Source organism: Grampus griseus (genome assembly GCF_964374135.1).
Source record: "Grampus griseus genome assembly, chromosome: 16".
Classification (NCBI taxonomy): domain Eukaryota; kingdom Metazoa; phylum Chordata; class Mammalia; order Artiodactyla; family Delphinidae; genus Grampus; species Grampus griseus.
In genome coordinates this window covers 80697933-80712894 of record NC_139010.1, presented here as the reverse complement: position 1 = coordinate 80712894, position 14962 = coordinate 80697933, and the positions used below count along the sequence as shown (strand labels likewise).

The following is a 14962-nucleotide window of genomic DNA, read 5'->3' as shown; positions in this document are numbered from 1 at the left end:
CTGGATAGTGGATTTCAGCAAGGCCTCCCTGTGATTCTGATGCGTGCTACCGCTAACCTGGCCGATCCAGACCCGTACCTTGACAGGTGGGGTCAGATCAGTTACGACTTGCATTTCGTTTTGAGTAACAACACATCCAAAAAGCAGTGGCTTGAAAATGTAAGGGTTTATTTTTGTTATAAAAGAAATCCAGGGGTGGGCAAACAAGGACCTGCTATATAGCACAGGGAACTATACTAAATATTTTGTAATAACCTATAAGGGAAAAGACTCTGAAAAAGAGTATATATATATATATGAATATATATATATATGAATATATATATGTATACATATGTATAACTGAATCACTGTGTTGTACACCTGAAACTAATACAACATTGTAAATCAACTATACTTCAGTTTTTTTTTTTTTTTTTGGCTGTACGTGGGCCTCTCACTGTTGTGGCCTCTCCCGTTGCGGAGCACAGGCTCTGGACGCGCAGGCTCAGCGGCCATGGCTCACGGGCCCAGCCGCTCCGCGGCATGTGGGATCCTCCCAGACCGGGGCACGAACCCGTGTCCCCTGCATCGGCAGCCGGACTCTCAACCACTGCGCCACCAGGGAAGCCCTGTACTTCAGTTTTTAAAAAAAGATATCTAGGGGTGGGCAATCTGGGGCAGGTATGGCAGGCCCACAGTGTCCTCAGGAGCTCACGCCTCTGCTTTCTGCTCCACTTTCCTTCAGGTGTGACCCTCATCATTATGCTTGTAGAATAGTTGCCAGGACTCCAGCCATCACGTCCACATCCACAGTGAATACCAGCTGAACATCCCCTCTTGAGACCCTCCCGGAAGTTCTCCCAAAGGACTTCTGCTTTTATCTCACTGGTTGGAGCAGTAGCACACCACAGCAAAGTGTGATTTTTTAGCTGGGCCCATTATCATCTTGAACAAAACGAGGATTCTCTAAGTTAAGAAAAAAGATAAGAATGGATATTGAGTAGGCAACCAGCCGAGTCTACCAGAGGTGGTGGGGACTTAAGGTCTTCAGTGATGATGTTAAAGGCATGGAGAGAGCATTCTGTGAGCTGAAAGAGTTGTTGGATCTCGTCAGAGAGTAGGAGGTTTTAATTTACTGGTTCAGGGGAGAGGCAGCTCTGGGTATGGGTATATTTCGGGTATGGAATGTGGCTGTAGGAGTGGGGACTGGAGTGGAGGTGATGGTACTGGTTATAGGAGTGGAGGTGATGTCATTGGTTGGGAGGGGAGTAGGAGTGGAGGTGATGGTCACTGGCCGTAGGAGTGGAGGTGATGTCATTGGTTGGGAGCTGGACGGAAATGATGGTCATTGGCTGTAGGAGGGGCTGGAGCAAGCAGTCCTTGATGTGAGGTCGGGAATTTTACTGTTTTTCCTGCTGCATCCCAAGCATTCTGTATCAGTACCTGGTATATAGTAGGTACTCAGTGGATAGCTGTTGAATTGAAGATAAAGAGGTCAAGCAGTTTCTTTGAAAGAGTAGGTAATACACACACACACACGCACACATGCGCGCACACACACACACACACACACACGATTCTGGGATGAGACCTGGCTCTGAGCGGGCATTTCACTCTGCAGGAGCCTTAACTAAGATTCTTCTCTGCTGCTCCCTTTGACCCCTGGCAGGTCGGTTTGATTTTTTTTATCAGTTTTTACCGTGCAGCATAACCTGCTTGGTTATTCTCAGAGCACCCAGGAAAAGCCAGAGGAGGAGGAGAGATGAAAGCCTGACAGAATTATTAAACAGAATGGAAAGGTGGCCATCAACAGCAATAAATTTCCCAAATAACAGTGTGATAATGAACCCGTGCTTTTGTGCACCACTGGTATGGCACAGGGTGGTCCTGTCTAGTTATCAGCTGTACCCAAAATGGAAACGAAAGGGGGAAACAGCCATGCATTACTCGACTAGAAATGTGCTATACCTCCCAAAGAAAACCACTGTGAACATTTTTATGAGTGACAGATTGTCAATGATTTTTATTTTTTTAATATTTCAAATTTGACAGTGATAATTAATTGCTTTTATAATTTACAAAATGATTTTTAAAAGGAAATACGCCTTACTGAAAAAAATTATCACCTCAAATAGTCACTTTTGGAAACTTAGCAGCAAGTTTTGAGAAAAGCTTAAAATGTGTTTTCTGTGCTTCAGGAATCTGAGTCATGCTTTGGGATAAAGGATTATGGGACAACTGATACTTTGGGACTGTTTCCTTGGTGTCAGGTAGAAAGGTGTGATCTAATCATTGACTGGGACTTGTGTCTCTCATCACCTGCAAGAAAGTCCAGGTAATTCATTTATTAGAAAACAGGCAGGTTTGTGTGTGTTTTCATGTGTGCATGTGTGTATGTATGTGTGGGTTTTATTTTTGCCTTCCAAATATTTGTTTGTATGTTTTGAGATTTTTGTTCTACAGTCTTAAAACTGTAGGATAATAACATAATTGGAAAAAGAGCTCCGTCCAGTTTCTCAGTGTCCATTCTAGATACTCTCAATGCATGAATGACCCTTTACTGTACATGAAAGCTGTGTGCAAACTCCCCACGTATTATCTTTTTTTTAAGTTGAAGTATAGTTGATTTACAATGCTGTGTTAGTTTCAGGTGTACAGTGCAGTGATTCAGATATATATATATATATATATATATATATATATATATATCTCAGATTCTTTTCCCTTATAGGTTATTACAAAATATCGAGTAGAGTTCCCTGTACTATACAGTAGGTCCTTGTTAGTTATCTGTTTTATGTATAGTAGTGTGTATGTGTTAATCCCAAACTCCTAATTCATACCTTTCCCCCTTTCCCTTTTGGTAACCATAAGTTTGTTTTCTATGTCTGTGGGTCTCTTTCTGTTTTGTCAGTAAGTTCATTTGTATCTTTCTTTTTAGATTCCACATGTAAGCAATATTATATAATATTTTTCTTTCTCTGATTTACTTAGTATGATAATCTCCAGGTCCACCCATGTTGCTGCAAATGGCTTTTCCTTCTTTTTTCATGGCTGAGTAGTATTCCATTTTCTCTCTCTGTGTGTGTGTGTGTGTGTGTGTGTGTGTGTGTGTATTGCAGGATCATATGGTAACTATTTTTAGTTTTTTAAGGAACCTCCATACAGTTCTCCACAGTGGCTTTAACCCACATGGTATCTTGAAACTTGACCCTAGAACAATAACAATGAACATACTGCATCTTCCCCCTTTTCCCTCTGAATACAGGGTTCTTCCAATGGCAGGGCTTGCCTATTTTGTCCTAACACCGTACTGACATCTTAACAACAGTTGTCGGCACCCCCCACCGCCCCTATCTGCTCCAGGTTCCAAAAAGGGAAGGCTCCTTTTAGAGGTCTGGAGCTACTGCCACCACTTTTCCCAAGTCGGTTTTATTTCTTGGCCGTCGCCCCTCCCCACTTAGGTCTCCTTCTTTAGGGAGAAATATTTACCGCTTACAGCAGAAGAAACCTGTTTACTGTCTAGGAAGGGCTCATATGGACAGGAAGTCTCGTTTCCTGGAAAGGAAAGGACTCGCTCGTGTGTTTCCGCTGGCCCCGCTGCCTTTGGACGCCCCTTCGTCCTTGCTGTCTGATCTTCAAGTTGCTGTCTGTTCCCCTGATTTTCTTCTCTTCCTGAAGGCGCCAGCTCCAGCTCTGCTCCGGCCGAGTGGATGGGCTTTGGGACGTGCAGGTTCCCAAACACAGCTTCTCTTCCCGATCCGATCCTCTCCTCTCAGGAGCCGTTTATCTCATTTGCTGCTGCCCCCGCTCTTTCCCCCCTTTCTGACTCCCTGCCTGGGCTGCAACATCTCTGTGTAGAAATTTAACAGAAATATGCTGAAACAATTATTGGCTGATTTTAAACAGAAGTCTAGATCGGGTGAGAGGCAGGGTACCAAGTGGACACCTCTTTCCATGAGGAAATCAAGTTTTCATCTGCTGCCAGAAGATGAAGCCTTGACCAGTTAAAAAGCAGAGAAGGTACCCACCAGCCTCGTCCATTGTAAAAGCTTGTCGTTTGCTTTCTCTGTTGGTTATTTCTCTATGGGTCATCAACAGACTCTTTTATGTCATCTTCTGTGTACTGTAATTGCAGGTAGTTTGAGGATTTCTCTCCTGTTAAAAGGGGAGAGAATTTCACCTGCTGAAGAAATTGTGTGTGTTTTGAGTACCCAGGGTTACCGCCTTTTCCTTCCTCTTTAGCGATATCTGTGTCCACGAATTAGCATGTATTGAGCAGAGAATATCTTGCCTTTCCCCTCAGCAGCAGCCTCCCATGTCCCTCCTGTGTCCTCCTGTGTCAAAATTGGGGACAGCAAAATCCTGCCTAAAGTGAGGGGGTCCGCGATTCACCCCCGGGCGCTGTTCAGAGTGGCTTTCCACTTGATGGATACACAGTCCTCTCCAGCTCACTTCTTTGATTTCCAGTGAGATGCACAGTTATGGGGTTTGCTGGAGGAAAGCGCACAGGTGAGGCAGGAAGATCAGGTAGGTAAGCTATACATAAAAGGTAGATGCAGGAGCTTTAAAAAGGTGGTGATGGGTGGAGGGCAGTCTGGGGCCACTCAGGGTAGTGGCAAGTAACATGAGATTTTTAGGAGAGCCTGAGACCCACCGTAGTTGCATTTAGAAACTGGTATTTTTATCGATGACCCAGAAATATCAACACAAGCTTCAGTTACTGTTATTTCTAAGACAGTCTGTTGTAAGATGGTCTAGCGTTTGAGGGGAGAAAATATAACTTCCCGAAACATTAAAATGTGGGAGAAGATGTGGCCTTGGATTCAAGGAAGCCCACTGGGCTTGGAAACATCTCTTTGGTTGATTGGCTGGTGTTAGAAGGCAGGAAGGTGTACGGAGCTGAGACCCAAACCCTAAGAGAAGATCTTTCTAGAGAGCTGGTTTCAGTTTTGACACCAAAACACCTGTAACAACTCTAAGCTAACTTGGAGATAAATGACTCTAAGATGTGTTGCCTATGTTATCTACCTGCCTTGGGCTGTTCAGGGTCCCCACACAGCTATGCTCTCTGGGACTGTGCGTGGTTTTCATGGTTTTCTCGCTCATCCTCTGCGATTCCACTGACAGAGTCTGGCGACTGTGCTGGTCCGCTGCTTAGCAACCGCCCTCCACTTGCGCGTTTCCTATCGTGAGCCCGAATTGCCACAGTTTTAGAATTGTGTGACAGGGTGGGGCTCGTCTGAGAACACGAAAGATTATGTATCACCTCAGTACTTGGAAAGAAGCAGTAAAGGGTCTTTTTCTATCAAATGGGCTCATTGTGACACTTCTGGCCCGTGGAGGCACCTTGTCTTGAGGCTCGGGCAGCTTTTCCTCATTTTGTGCTAAGGGTCTGCGTGTGCTGGGGGTGCCCTTGCCTGGCCCCAGATTCAAGTCTCTTCTTGGCTGGTCTTGATGCTGTGTCGGTGAGGTCTCCATTCTCCCCTCCCTGCCCTGCACTTGGGGCAGCTCAGGGCCCACATTTCAGCGCAGAGAAGCGCCCTGCTGGAACTTCGCCCTGAGGTCTGCAGTTGGACATGGTGAGGTCAGGAACAGAAAATCCAGCACGGCCCGCTGCCCTGACTGTACTGCTGCCCGCCGGCCCTGCCTGACGCCCTGACTGTGGTCAGCCCCTCGTTTTCAGGACTCATTCACGGCTCATCACTACCTTCCCCAGAATCACACCCCATCAAGTCTCAGGGAAGCAATGGCCCTGAGATGCTGAACTCTCTTCTCCTGAAAGCTTTTTTCCTAATGGATACAGTGATGTCTTTACCTTAAAACAGCTGGCTTTGTGCTCGCTATTCAGATTCTTGGTATTGAAAGTATATTGTTTATGGATACTTACATAGGTGGGAACATTATAGACAAAAGCAGTGAGTCAGGCAACACGAAATTTAGGCAAGTGGTTCTGTCTGGGTGAGTATGATCCAGAAGGGGCTCAGATAGGAAAGCTGAAGCCCAGGGAAAGTTCTGCTTCTTAATCGAGGAGGCTCACAGGTGCTCTAATATCTTTAATTACAAATATAATACATTTCACAACAAAAAATGAGCTTTGGAGGAGCACAGAGAAGCACCGTGTAATGGTCCGAGGAGCTCGTCTCTGAGTCAAAGATGAGAGTTTAATAGAGGGAATTCATGGCTGTTGGGCAGATCTTTTGGTTGGTTTTGGTTTACGTCCTAGAGCCTAGCTCAGCTCTGAGTAGGTGAGTTTGCTGGAGCTAGTTGACTAGCTTAGCTAGTGAGTAGTTGAGCTATAGAATATCAACCCAGTGGGTATCGCGTTTTAGAGAAGGGAATGGAGGTTGTGGCTGTTGAAAGGAAACCTGTGGGACCCCAGCCCCTCCAAGCATCAGCCTCACCATGCTCAGCCTATCCTCACTGGCTGGGATGCCAGGACTCAGGGACAGAGAGGCTGGAAGGAATTGCAGACAACTGGCATTTTAAGAGAAGTCACCACTCTCATCAGTGCCTGGTAGTCATGGGCTCGTTTCCTTTTTGTGTACAAGACATCTCAGAAAATATGATGAGAATCTTCCAAGAATCTCGATTATTCCAGTGGTTCCCAGGACCCTTTTTCTGCCCCCCCGTACGCAGGAGGTCTGGATGTGTCCCACCCCCACTGGCAGCCGTGCCTGTCTCCCCTTAGGTGGCCTCAGCATAGGGAAGAGATGACACCTGGTCAAGAGTCACTGCCTTGTTTAAAGTGAATAACTTTTAAAACTTTATAGAGTATTCCAAAAGAAAAAGAAAGAAAGCAAAAGCAAAGAGTACCACACAGGCAAAGTGTGAAAAGCAAGTCTCTCTCCCGCCCCCAGTTCCTGGTCCTGAGTTGCCCTCTCCCAAGACAGTCCAGTTCCCAGGGTCTTTGGGGTCCTTCCAGAGATGTTCTGAGCAGATAAGCACTGACTGGGGAAGCGGATCTGGCACACTGTCCACACTCTGTTCACTCGATAATGAATCTTAGAGATGATTCCCCCTCTACCCAGGAGCGTGTGTCTTATTCTTTTTCGCTGCTGCGAAGCAGGGAGGTGCTGTAATTTATTTAACGGTCTCCTGCTGATGAGCACAAGGTGGTTTCCAGACCTTTGATATTACAATGTGGCAACAAGCAACACGTTGTACACCTTTTAGACCCACTGCGTTATTAGAGCTGAGCACAGACAGCTGATAAATTACATCCTGCATCTGCACTTGCCATAGGACGTAACCCAGCATCATTGTTTCTGGAATAATAATGATAATGGACATTTATTAAATGTTTACTGTGTATCAGGTACTGTGCTAAACACCTTAGCTGGATCATTATTTTGTTATAGTATTACCTTGATTTTAACATTTAGTATTTATATTAATAATATGCTTACATTGTTTATCATATAAAATACGATTATATACATTCCATAAATATATTACTTATTATTTAAATAGGTAAATTTATTATAAAAATAAATATATTAAAATTAAACATAATATTTAACATTATTACCTTGTTATAGTATTATCTCAATTTTATAGATGAGGCCAGACAGCATATAAGTGGTGGAGGGGGGATTTGAACCCAAGGTATCTTCCTCCAGAGTCAAGGTGCTAAACCACCCAGTCAATTATCTACCGTCTGGAAGGTCTTTTGAGCTCCTAAGGGTACCAGGGAGCACGGTCTCTTCAGAGCCACGTGCATGAGAGCAGTGCATGTAGAGGGGCTCCCGAGTGAACCCCGGGGACATCTGGCCAGAACTGGTGACCACATGTCGTTGCTGGGTGAGCACATGCACGTCGGCATCGATGACGCCTGTCCCCTCGAGGCAGCACTGCAGCCCATCTGCCTGTCTCTGGGAGAGCGTGGCGTGCAGAAGTCAGCACGTTAGACGCGGGCTCATCAGATGTTTTGAGCACAATTCTCATTTTATTTTTAGTAGAACCAAAAGTATTTTCTGGAAGCCGCGAGAAGCAACAAGAGGGAGCACACGTGACTGTGTCTGCTTCCCCAGTGGAACAGAAGCTGGTTAAAGATCCCCTTCCTGATGGGTCTAGCTCTCCAAGCAACAGCTGTCAGTCTAGTGACCTCTCTGAACCCGCAAAGAGTCAACAGCAAAGCGTCCCGAAACTCAGCTTCCCTTTACCTGGGTCCCTTTGCCCCTTCCAAGATTTATGCACATCTCTGCAGGAAGACCGCAGTGTTCAGACAGAAAGAGAGTTCCTGGAAGGTAAGGAGCGAGGGAGGTATAGGGTTGAGATGATTCTTCCTTAATCTTCATAGGGAACATGGTGCAGGGTCTTCCTGGGCCCTGGTTCACTTGAGCTTCCCTTAGGAATCTGCCTTTTCTCCAACTGTACAAGCAGAGAAGAAGCAGGACCAGCAGGTTTAAATAGTGGGCAAGTTCTACCTCCCAAGCAGCGAGAAGACAGCACTGCATGGGTCAGGAAATCCCAGCCCTACTGTGCACGAGGCCAGCATTGCCTGAAGCTGAGAAGAAGGCCACTCCCAGGTGCCCGGCAGGTTCTCGGGCCTCGTTAGGGAAGAGTTGAGACCCGGGGTGGCTGCCCTGAAGGCAGCGGGTGCGCCAGACTGAGGGTGGTCCTCAGTAACTGACTGGCCAGGATAATGGCCGGAGCGTGGAGACCCCACATGTGCCAGGCTCTCAACAAACAGAGTGCACTGACCTCACAGTGCCTTGAAGATAGGCCCCGTCTCAGCCTCTCACAGAAGTCAAACCAGGCCATCATTTCTCTAAAGGCCAAGTGGCTGACACCTACGAATATTGCAGCGACCATTGATATATAAAAAAACATAGGAATAAAATAGAAAAAAGATCTGTGGTGCCCAGTTATAACAGAGGAAAATTTAGATTTCCTATCACTCTGAAGATTTTCCCGAAGAGCTGTGGATAAGGACAGAAAGGAAAAGATTATAGAGCTTTGGATTATAAAAGTTAACATATTTATGGTAATTGATAAAAACGTTTTTTCCTGAAACCCAAGTGAATCTCTAGCTCATTATTCATCAATACATTAAAGGAGTATGTATTGAATACCCACTGTATACCATCAAAGAAGCATTTATTAAACACCTACTGTGTGCCAGGCACTGTGCACGGTGCTTCCTCCCCTCCAGGTGCTCTCAGTCCGGTACCGGAGACATCGGGGTTGTAACTGTGCCTGTGATGAGCCATCAGGAAGCGGAGGACGGCTCCAGATGCTGCAAGGAGGGGCTGGACAGAGACACCTTCCTCAAGGAAATGATTTTGAGAAAGAACTTGAAAGCTGATTAGAGGTTTAAAAATCAGACCGTAAGGTGAAGAGCATTGCAGGCTGAGGGAAAAGCACACACAAAACAAAGAATGGATGGAAAGAGCATGGCTCATTAGGGGTCCAGGGGACCGGAGTGCAGGGGTGGAGGGGGGGCTAGTGTGAATCCAGGGTCCCGTGGGTCGAGTTGGAAAGTCCGTATAAATCCACTAAAAGAGTCTGGACTGAAGCCTGGGCCAAGTCCTTGAAGGGGAAGAGACCTAATTAGATTTGCTCTGAAGGTGATTGTCTCCTGGACAATGTGGAGGCCGGATGGGAGAGGGCCAGGCAGGGAGGCTGAGACTGGCTAGAGATGAGTACACACCATGCCGCTGGGGAGGACTGGCCACAGTAGTAGAGACTTTGAAGATAATGGACAAAGCTTTGTCATGAGTAATGGAGAAGATGAGTGTGTCAGGACTGCCCTTGCGTCACTGGATCTGTGGAGGGGAAGGATGGGAGGAAACCGTGGCTTCCCCGAGTATAGGGTGAGCTGGAATAAAGGTTCACAAGAGATGGAAACAGTACCACAGAAAGTGTAATTAGCTCTAGCCGTAGGGGGTTGGGGGACAGATATCTGGGTTAGTGGTTAGGCCTGAAGCAGGGATGGGGGAGCAACAGGGAAATCTCCAGAAAAAAACTGGAGCAAATGCTTAGAAGAACAAGGAGAAGGATTTGTGAACCTGTAAGCAGCATGTTGTTGGTAGAGCATCAAAATTGGTGGCTGGAGGGCAACACCCACCATGAACAAGCCATGCGAAGTCTGCTTTCCTTGTAGGGCTTGTAGGTAGTAGGGAACATTGATGGATTTGGGGTGGAGACGGGACAGCTGGTCCAGACCACAGAGGATCTGGGTGTGAATGGCAGAGGTTATGATGGGGGGTCAGTTAGGACATTCATGGGACCGTGGAGATGCGTCCTGTGGCCACCTCTCCACGCCCAACAGAACTAGCTGCTTCTGGGCACCTGGGCTGCCAGTGTGGAGAGAGGCATGGTGAGCATGACATGGTCCAGCCCTCAAGGGGTTAAAGCATCCTGTGACGGGCCCACTGATGCCGCTGAGTGTGTGAAGTGTGCTCCACGGCAGGTACACAGAGGAGGCAGGAGGGGGCGTTTTCCTGAAAAACTCAGCCTAGAGGTAGGAGGTCACTGGGTGGGCACCAAAGGGGCTTCGTGGAGATGGGAAGGCATGTGTACGAGGAGTGAGGGCACCACCAGTGAGTCTCAGAACCGGAGAGGGTTGGTAAGGCTGTGATTAGGGCTCGTGTGGTGAGGGGAGTCAGGGAGCCCATTTGGGAAGAGTGGGCTGGGACAGACCCTGTGTTCCAAGTGGAGCAGTGGGTCAGTGAGGGCTAAGTGAATACGTATGAATCGCCCACTTTCACCACCCCAAAGGCAACCCTGCCCGAAATGCTGTGGCATGAACTCATCCTCTGATCTCTTCCACCAAAGGAATGTCAAAATGGCTTCAGGATGGAGCCCAGTCCCGCGCTGAGACAGAGAGAGTTCCAATTATGAATGTAAAGCCAGGGCTAGTCTCTGGTAGATTAAGGGGAGGGATAGATAATTGAACACCGTTCCTCTGTCTTACATCATTAGCGTAGCAAAGATAAGGTAAATTAATCCATGGTCCCCAAACAACCCAACTGAAATAATTGTACAGGACACACGTAATAGGAAGCGCAGAATAGAAAAAGTTTCTTTGCATCGGGAGCAAAGGCATTTTGAACGTCAGAAGCCAAGGGAATACCTCCACAGCATCACTAGCCAGTCTCAAGGTCTGGCTGCCTACAAACATGCCTCCCCGTGACCAGGGCAGCTGGGCATCTGTGATGAGGCGTGATCTCGTGGGCTTAACGAGGCCCATTAATAACCCACTGGTGTTTCTATTTTCAAAATTGTCTTCTGTGTCTCATGGCCTTGAGGAACCAGGAGAAAATCACTGGGCGCTCTCTAAATGGAATCCTAATCTTCTCTCCCAGGAGATTACACGTGCTGTGACTTGGTTGTTAAAATAAAGGAATGCAAGAAGAGTGAGCAGCCCACCACGCCCGAGCCCGAGCCAGCACCCACTGAGCCGGAAACCCCCCAGGGACCAGAGACCCGCGACCTGCCGGAAGACTGTTCCAAGAGCCCGCGAATGCCCACAAGCTCCTTGACCTTGCAGGTAAGGCCTTCCGTGCGTCCCGGCGTGATTCCCGCCCAGGGGAGACTTCTCCCGGGGAGCCTGTGGGCACATGACCTCACTTCTGCTTCTGAGGCTGGAGACCTGACTCAGCTTCCTGGTGGCTGTGTGACTCTGGGCAGGTCCCCTAACCTCTCTGGGCCTCTGTTCCACCATGTGAGTCAGGAGATGATGATGTCTACTCCCCCGGGCTAGGATGGGGATCGCATAACATCAGTAGTGACCGTGATGGGAGCAATGACAGCATTTGTTGAGAACTTTCTGGTACCCAGACACGGAGAGGGTCACTTCATGGGCGTCAGGGCCTTGCATCATCATGGCACCCCCGTGAGGCTGGAGTCCCTACAGCCCTATCTTCAGATAAGAACATAAGCCTTTGAAAGACTAAGGAAGTCCCAGAGTCATGGCCTTGAGTTCAAGGGTATGGAACCTCTCATTTTGTGTCTTTCCCCAATTGTAAAAGTAATATGTACACATTTTTTAAAGTTCAAAAAATACGTAGGTATAAAGATTAGAAGGACAGACCATCCGGAGCAAGCCAGCTACGCCTTCTGGGGGACACACGATGCGTGTCAGCAGCCCTGCTGGTGTGCAGCAGGCCCCACCTGCCGGCCCTGCGCCCCTGTCCCCCAGGTGGTCCCACCGTAAGAGACTCACGTGCTCCCAAAGCAGCTTAAGCCTCCATCCTCAGGGCGGGCAGCCGGCGCAGCAGCCACGCCTGGGCCCACAGGCCGTCCCCAGGGGCCATCTCTCCAGGCCCCAGTGACTCGTGCCTGGGACCTGGGGCTGGCACCTTGGAGGCCAACTGGCCAAGAGACTCCTTTCCGGGCACAGCAGCTAGGGGCGCGAACATGACACGGATGGAGCCCGCGTCGCCCTTTCCCTGGAAACCCTGAGCTCCCCGAGGGCTGGGAGAGGAATGAGGCAGAGGACGTTTACGCTGTGGCAGCACCTCCAGAGGACCTGTGCCGAGCACCTGCTATTTGCAGAGCTGGGCAGTGGCTGTAAGGGATGCGATGTGGAGGAGACAGGGCACCTGCCATCCAGGAGCTCACAGCCTAGCATGACAATACATGTGCATGAATCACTCGCGTGGGGTGGTCCGTGAAGGACCAGTAGGCTCAGGCTGAACAGGGAGACCTGGAAGTTTACTGGGAGAACCGAGACTTGAGCCGATGGGTGTAGCTGGGGGTGGTACTCCAGGCAGGGGATCAACTTGAACAGCGGTTTGTAAGGAATATAGGTTAAGACAGTGAAAGGCAGGGTGGGAAAAGCATGGGACACCCCCAGCTGAGGGTCGCCAGGCCATCTACCAAATGACGACGAGCCTCAGTTTTTGCCTCTGTCAAATGGGGATAAATGTATCTGCCTTCCAGAATCAGTGCGGGGATTCTCAGCCAACAAATACACATGAAGCATTGAGCTTAGTGTCTAGCACAGAGCAGAGTGCGTCAGCGGTGGTTATTCCTTTTCAGTAAATCTGTGTTAGGCGCTTCGTCCATGTACGGAGTGGTGGATGCGGTGAGAGCTGAGGCCGAAGAGGAAATACGGGAATTCTGACCTCCCCTATGGAGCTTGCAGAACCATTCTGCAAAGGCAGAGCTCTCCTGCCGGCTCTTTCTTCCTGGGAGGAGAAGCTGTTTCCGTTAGCTATGATTACTGTTTCCTGAAAAGACACATGCTTCATGCTGGGAGGAGGATCTGGTTCTGTGCTTCTTAAGGCATCCAGCTCCCTGCAGAAGCAGCTGACTCGGAACGCCTCCATTCCTCTCCCACCTGTGTCGCTTTGGAATATGGAATTTAGGGCATTCAGATTTTGGAAATGGATTAATTGACAGGGGGGAGAAGGAATGGGCGGAGGTGTGCCTTTGCACTCACAATTTGCTGCTGGTGACTGTCAGTCGTGCTGCAGTGGGGCCCCTGGTGCTGACTGAGACCTATGTTACCAGCGTGTCTGTTGCCATCTTTCCATGAGGTGTTGGGAGAAAATTGGGATGTGCTCATGCATCAGCCTCTCGACCCAGTCAGACAGGTGTGTTGCCTTTCTGCGTCATCTCTCTTAAAAAGAAAATGCTTTCCTGGCTCCTCTTAGGAGGCCCTGGAAGTCCGCAAACCTCAGTTCATTTCTCGCTCGCAAGAACGTCTGAAGAAGCTAGAACACATGGTACAGCAGAGAAAAGCCCAGCAGAAGGAGAGCCTGGGCCAGAAGCAGAGTCTCCTTCCTGTCCGCGCCAATAAGAAGCAGTTCACCGTTCCCCACCCTCTTAGCGGTAAGCTACAGGTGGCTCGGGAGGGCTGGCGAGACTGCCGGATCCTGGGGCCGCGACCTTCACCCAGGCCGGTGGTCCAGATGGTGCCCCTGCCCTGTGCAGGACTCATGTTCGCCCAAGTACCCAAACCTCAGGGTCGTACAGCCTGCTCCGGAAGCCAGCCCGTCCTGAGAGATTGTGTACGGGCACTGGACTCAGCAGAGATAACTTGGGACCCAAATTTACCCTTTTAGCCGGGAAAGCAGCAGCCCAGGGTAGCCGGCTCCGATTCTTGGCTTCTTAACAGATACTTGCAAGAGGTGCCCTTTGCCCCTGATAGATTGCAAAACAGGTCTCGGGGTGAGAGGTTGACTCCAGCTTGTCTATATCAACATTCATCATCTTGAAACCCCTTTCCTGCCGTGAGCTCAGAGAAGGGATGGCCAGCTTTCCAAGCGCCAGGGGGCCGGTGTCACACTGACCCTGCAAGGGCAGCGCTCATTGACTCACTGGAGAAGTCGTGGCCAGACCCCTTCTCTGGGCCAGGCTCCATGCTGGGAGCTGGGGAGAGTGCAGTAAGCAAGGCTGGCCTCCGTCCTTTCTTCGTGGAGCTTATAAACAGACTATTAAACCAGCGAGAATAAGAAGAGACAAGGGCACAGATGGGGACATGGGAGCACATTCTGATGGCCTGCCAACTCAAATCTTAAAATCTGGAGGCCTGGGGAAACCTCCGTTTTATTTCTTTGGATAGACGAACAAGATCTTTCTTCCTAGGAAAATGTTCCGGCCCCCAGGAGGTGAAATCATGGGTCTAATTCTGAATAAAAGTCCTCTGGGGAAATAACCATATTCAATAAAATGCAGCTTAGCAAATATTACCAAGATCTTACAGGGGGGATGGGGGGGACAGAGGACAGAGGGGTTGGAATAGGATTCCTGTTAACCACGGGCAGGCTAGGTCCCCCTCCGCCCCCCGCAGTTCTGCTGGGGGAGTCGTCCGAGACCCCAGAAAGGGCAAACTTGAATGCATCCTTCTCACGGTGAAGGATTTAGTAGCACACCTGCTCCTCAGCCCCAGTAACACTTCCCAGGATGCTAAGAAAAGGAAATCAACAAAATACACGTGCAAAGACTTTCCCTGCTTGAAAATGTGTCTCTCATCGGCTTTGGAAGCCGATTGGCAGCTATAGACTATTTGGGTGTGTTCTCTGGC

The 14962-nt window shown here is 48.8% G+C and overlaps 1 protein-coding gene across 2 annotated transcripts in view; it reads left to right on the top strand.

Moving 5' to 3' along the window:
* Nucleotides 1-14962, top strand: part of LOC309834550 ((E2-independent) E3 ubiquitin-conjugating enzyme FATS) — a gene marked incomplete at both ends in the record, with an annotated part of 225867 nt that overhangs the window by 185432 nt on the left and 25473 nt on the right. Inside the window, 3 exons of one of the 2 annotated variants that reach the window (XM_082673478.1) lie at nucleotides 7941-8231; nucleotides 11295-11479; nucleotides 13590-13767. In XM_082673478.1, coding sequence (XP_082529604.1) covers nucleotides 7941-8231; nucleotides 11295-11479; nucleotides 13590-13767 — 654 coding nt within the window. The remainder of the gene's footprint in view (nucleotides 1-7940; nucleotides 8232-11294; nucleotides 11480-13589; nucleotides 13768-14962) is intronic. The other variant, XM_082673479.1, reaches the window with a different exon arrangement.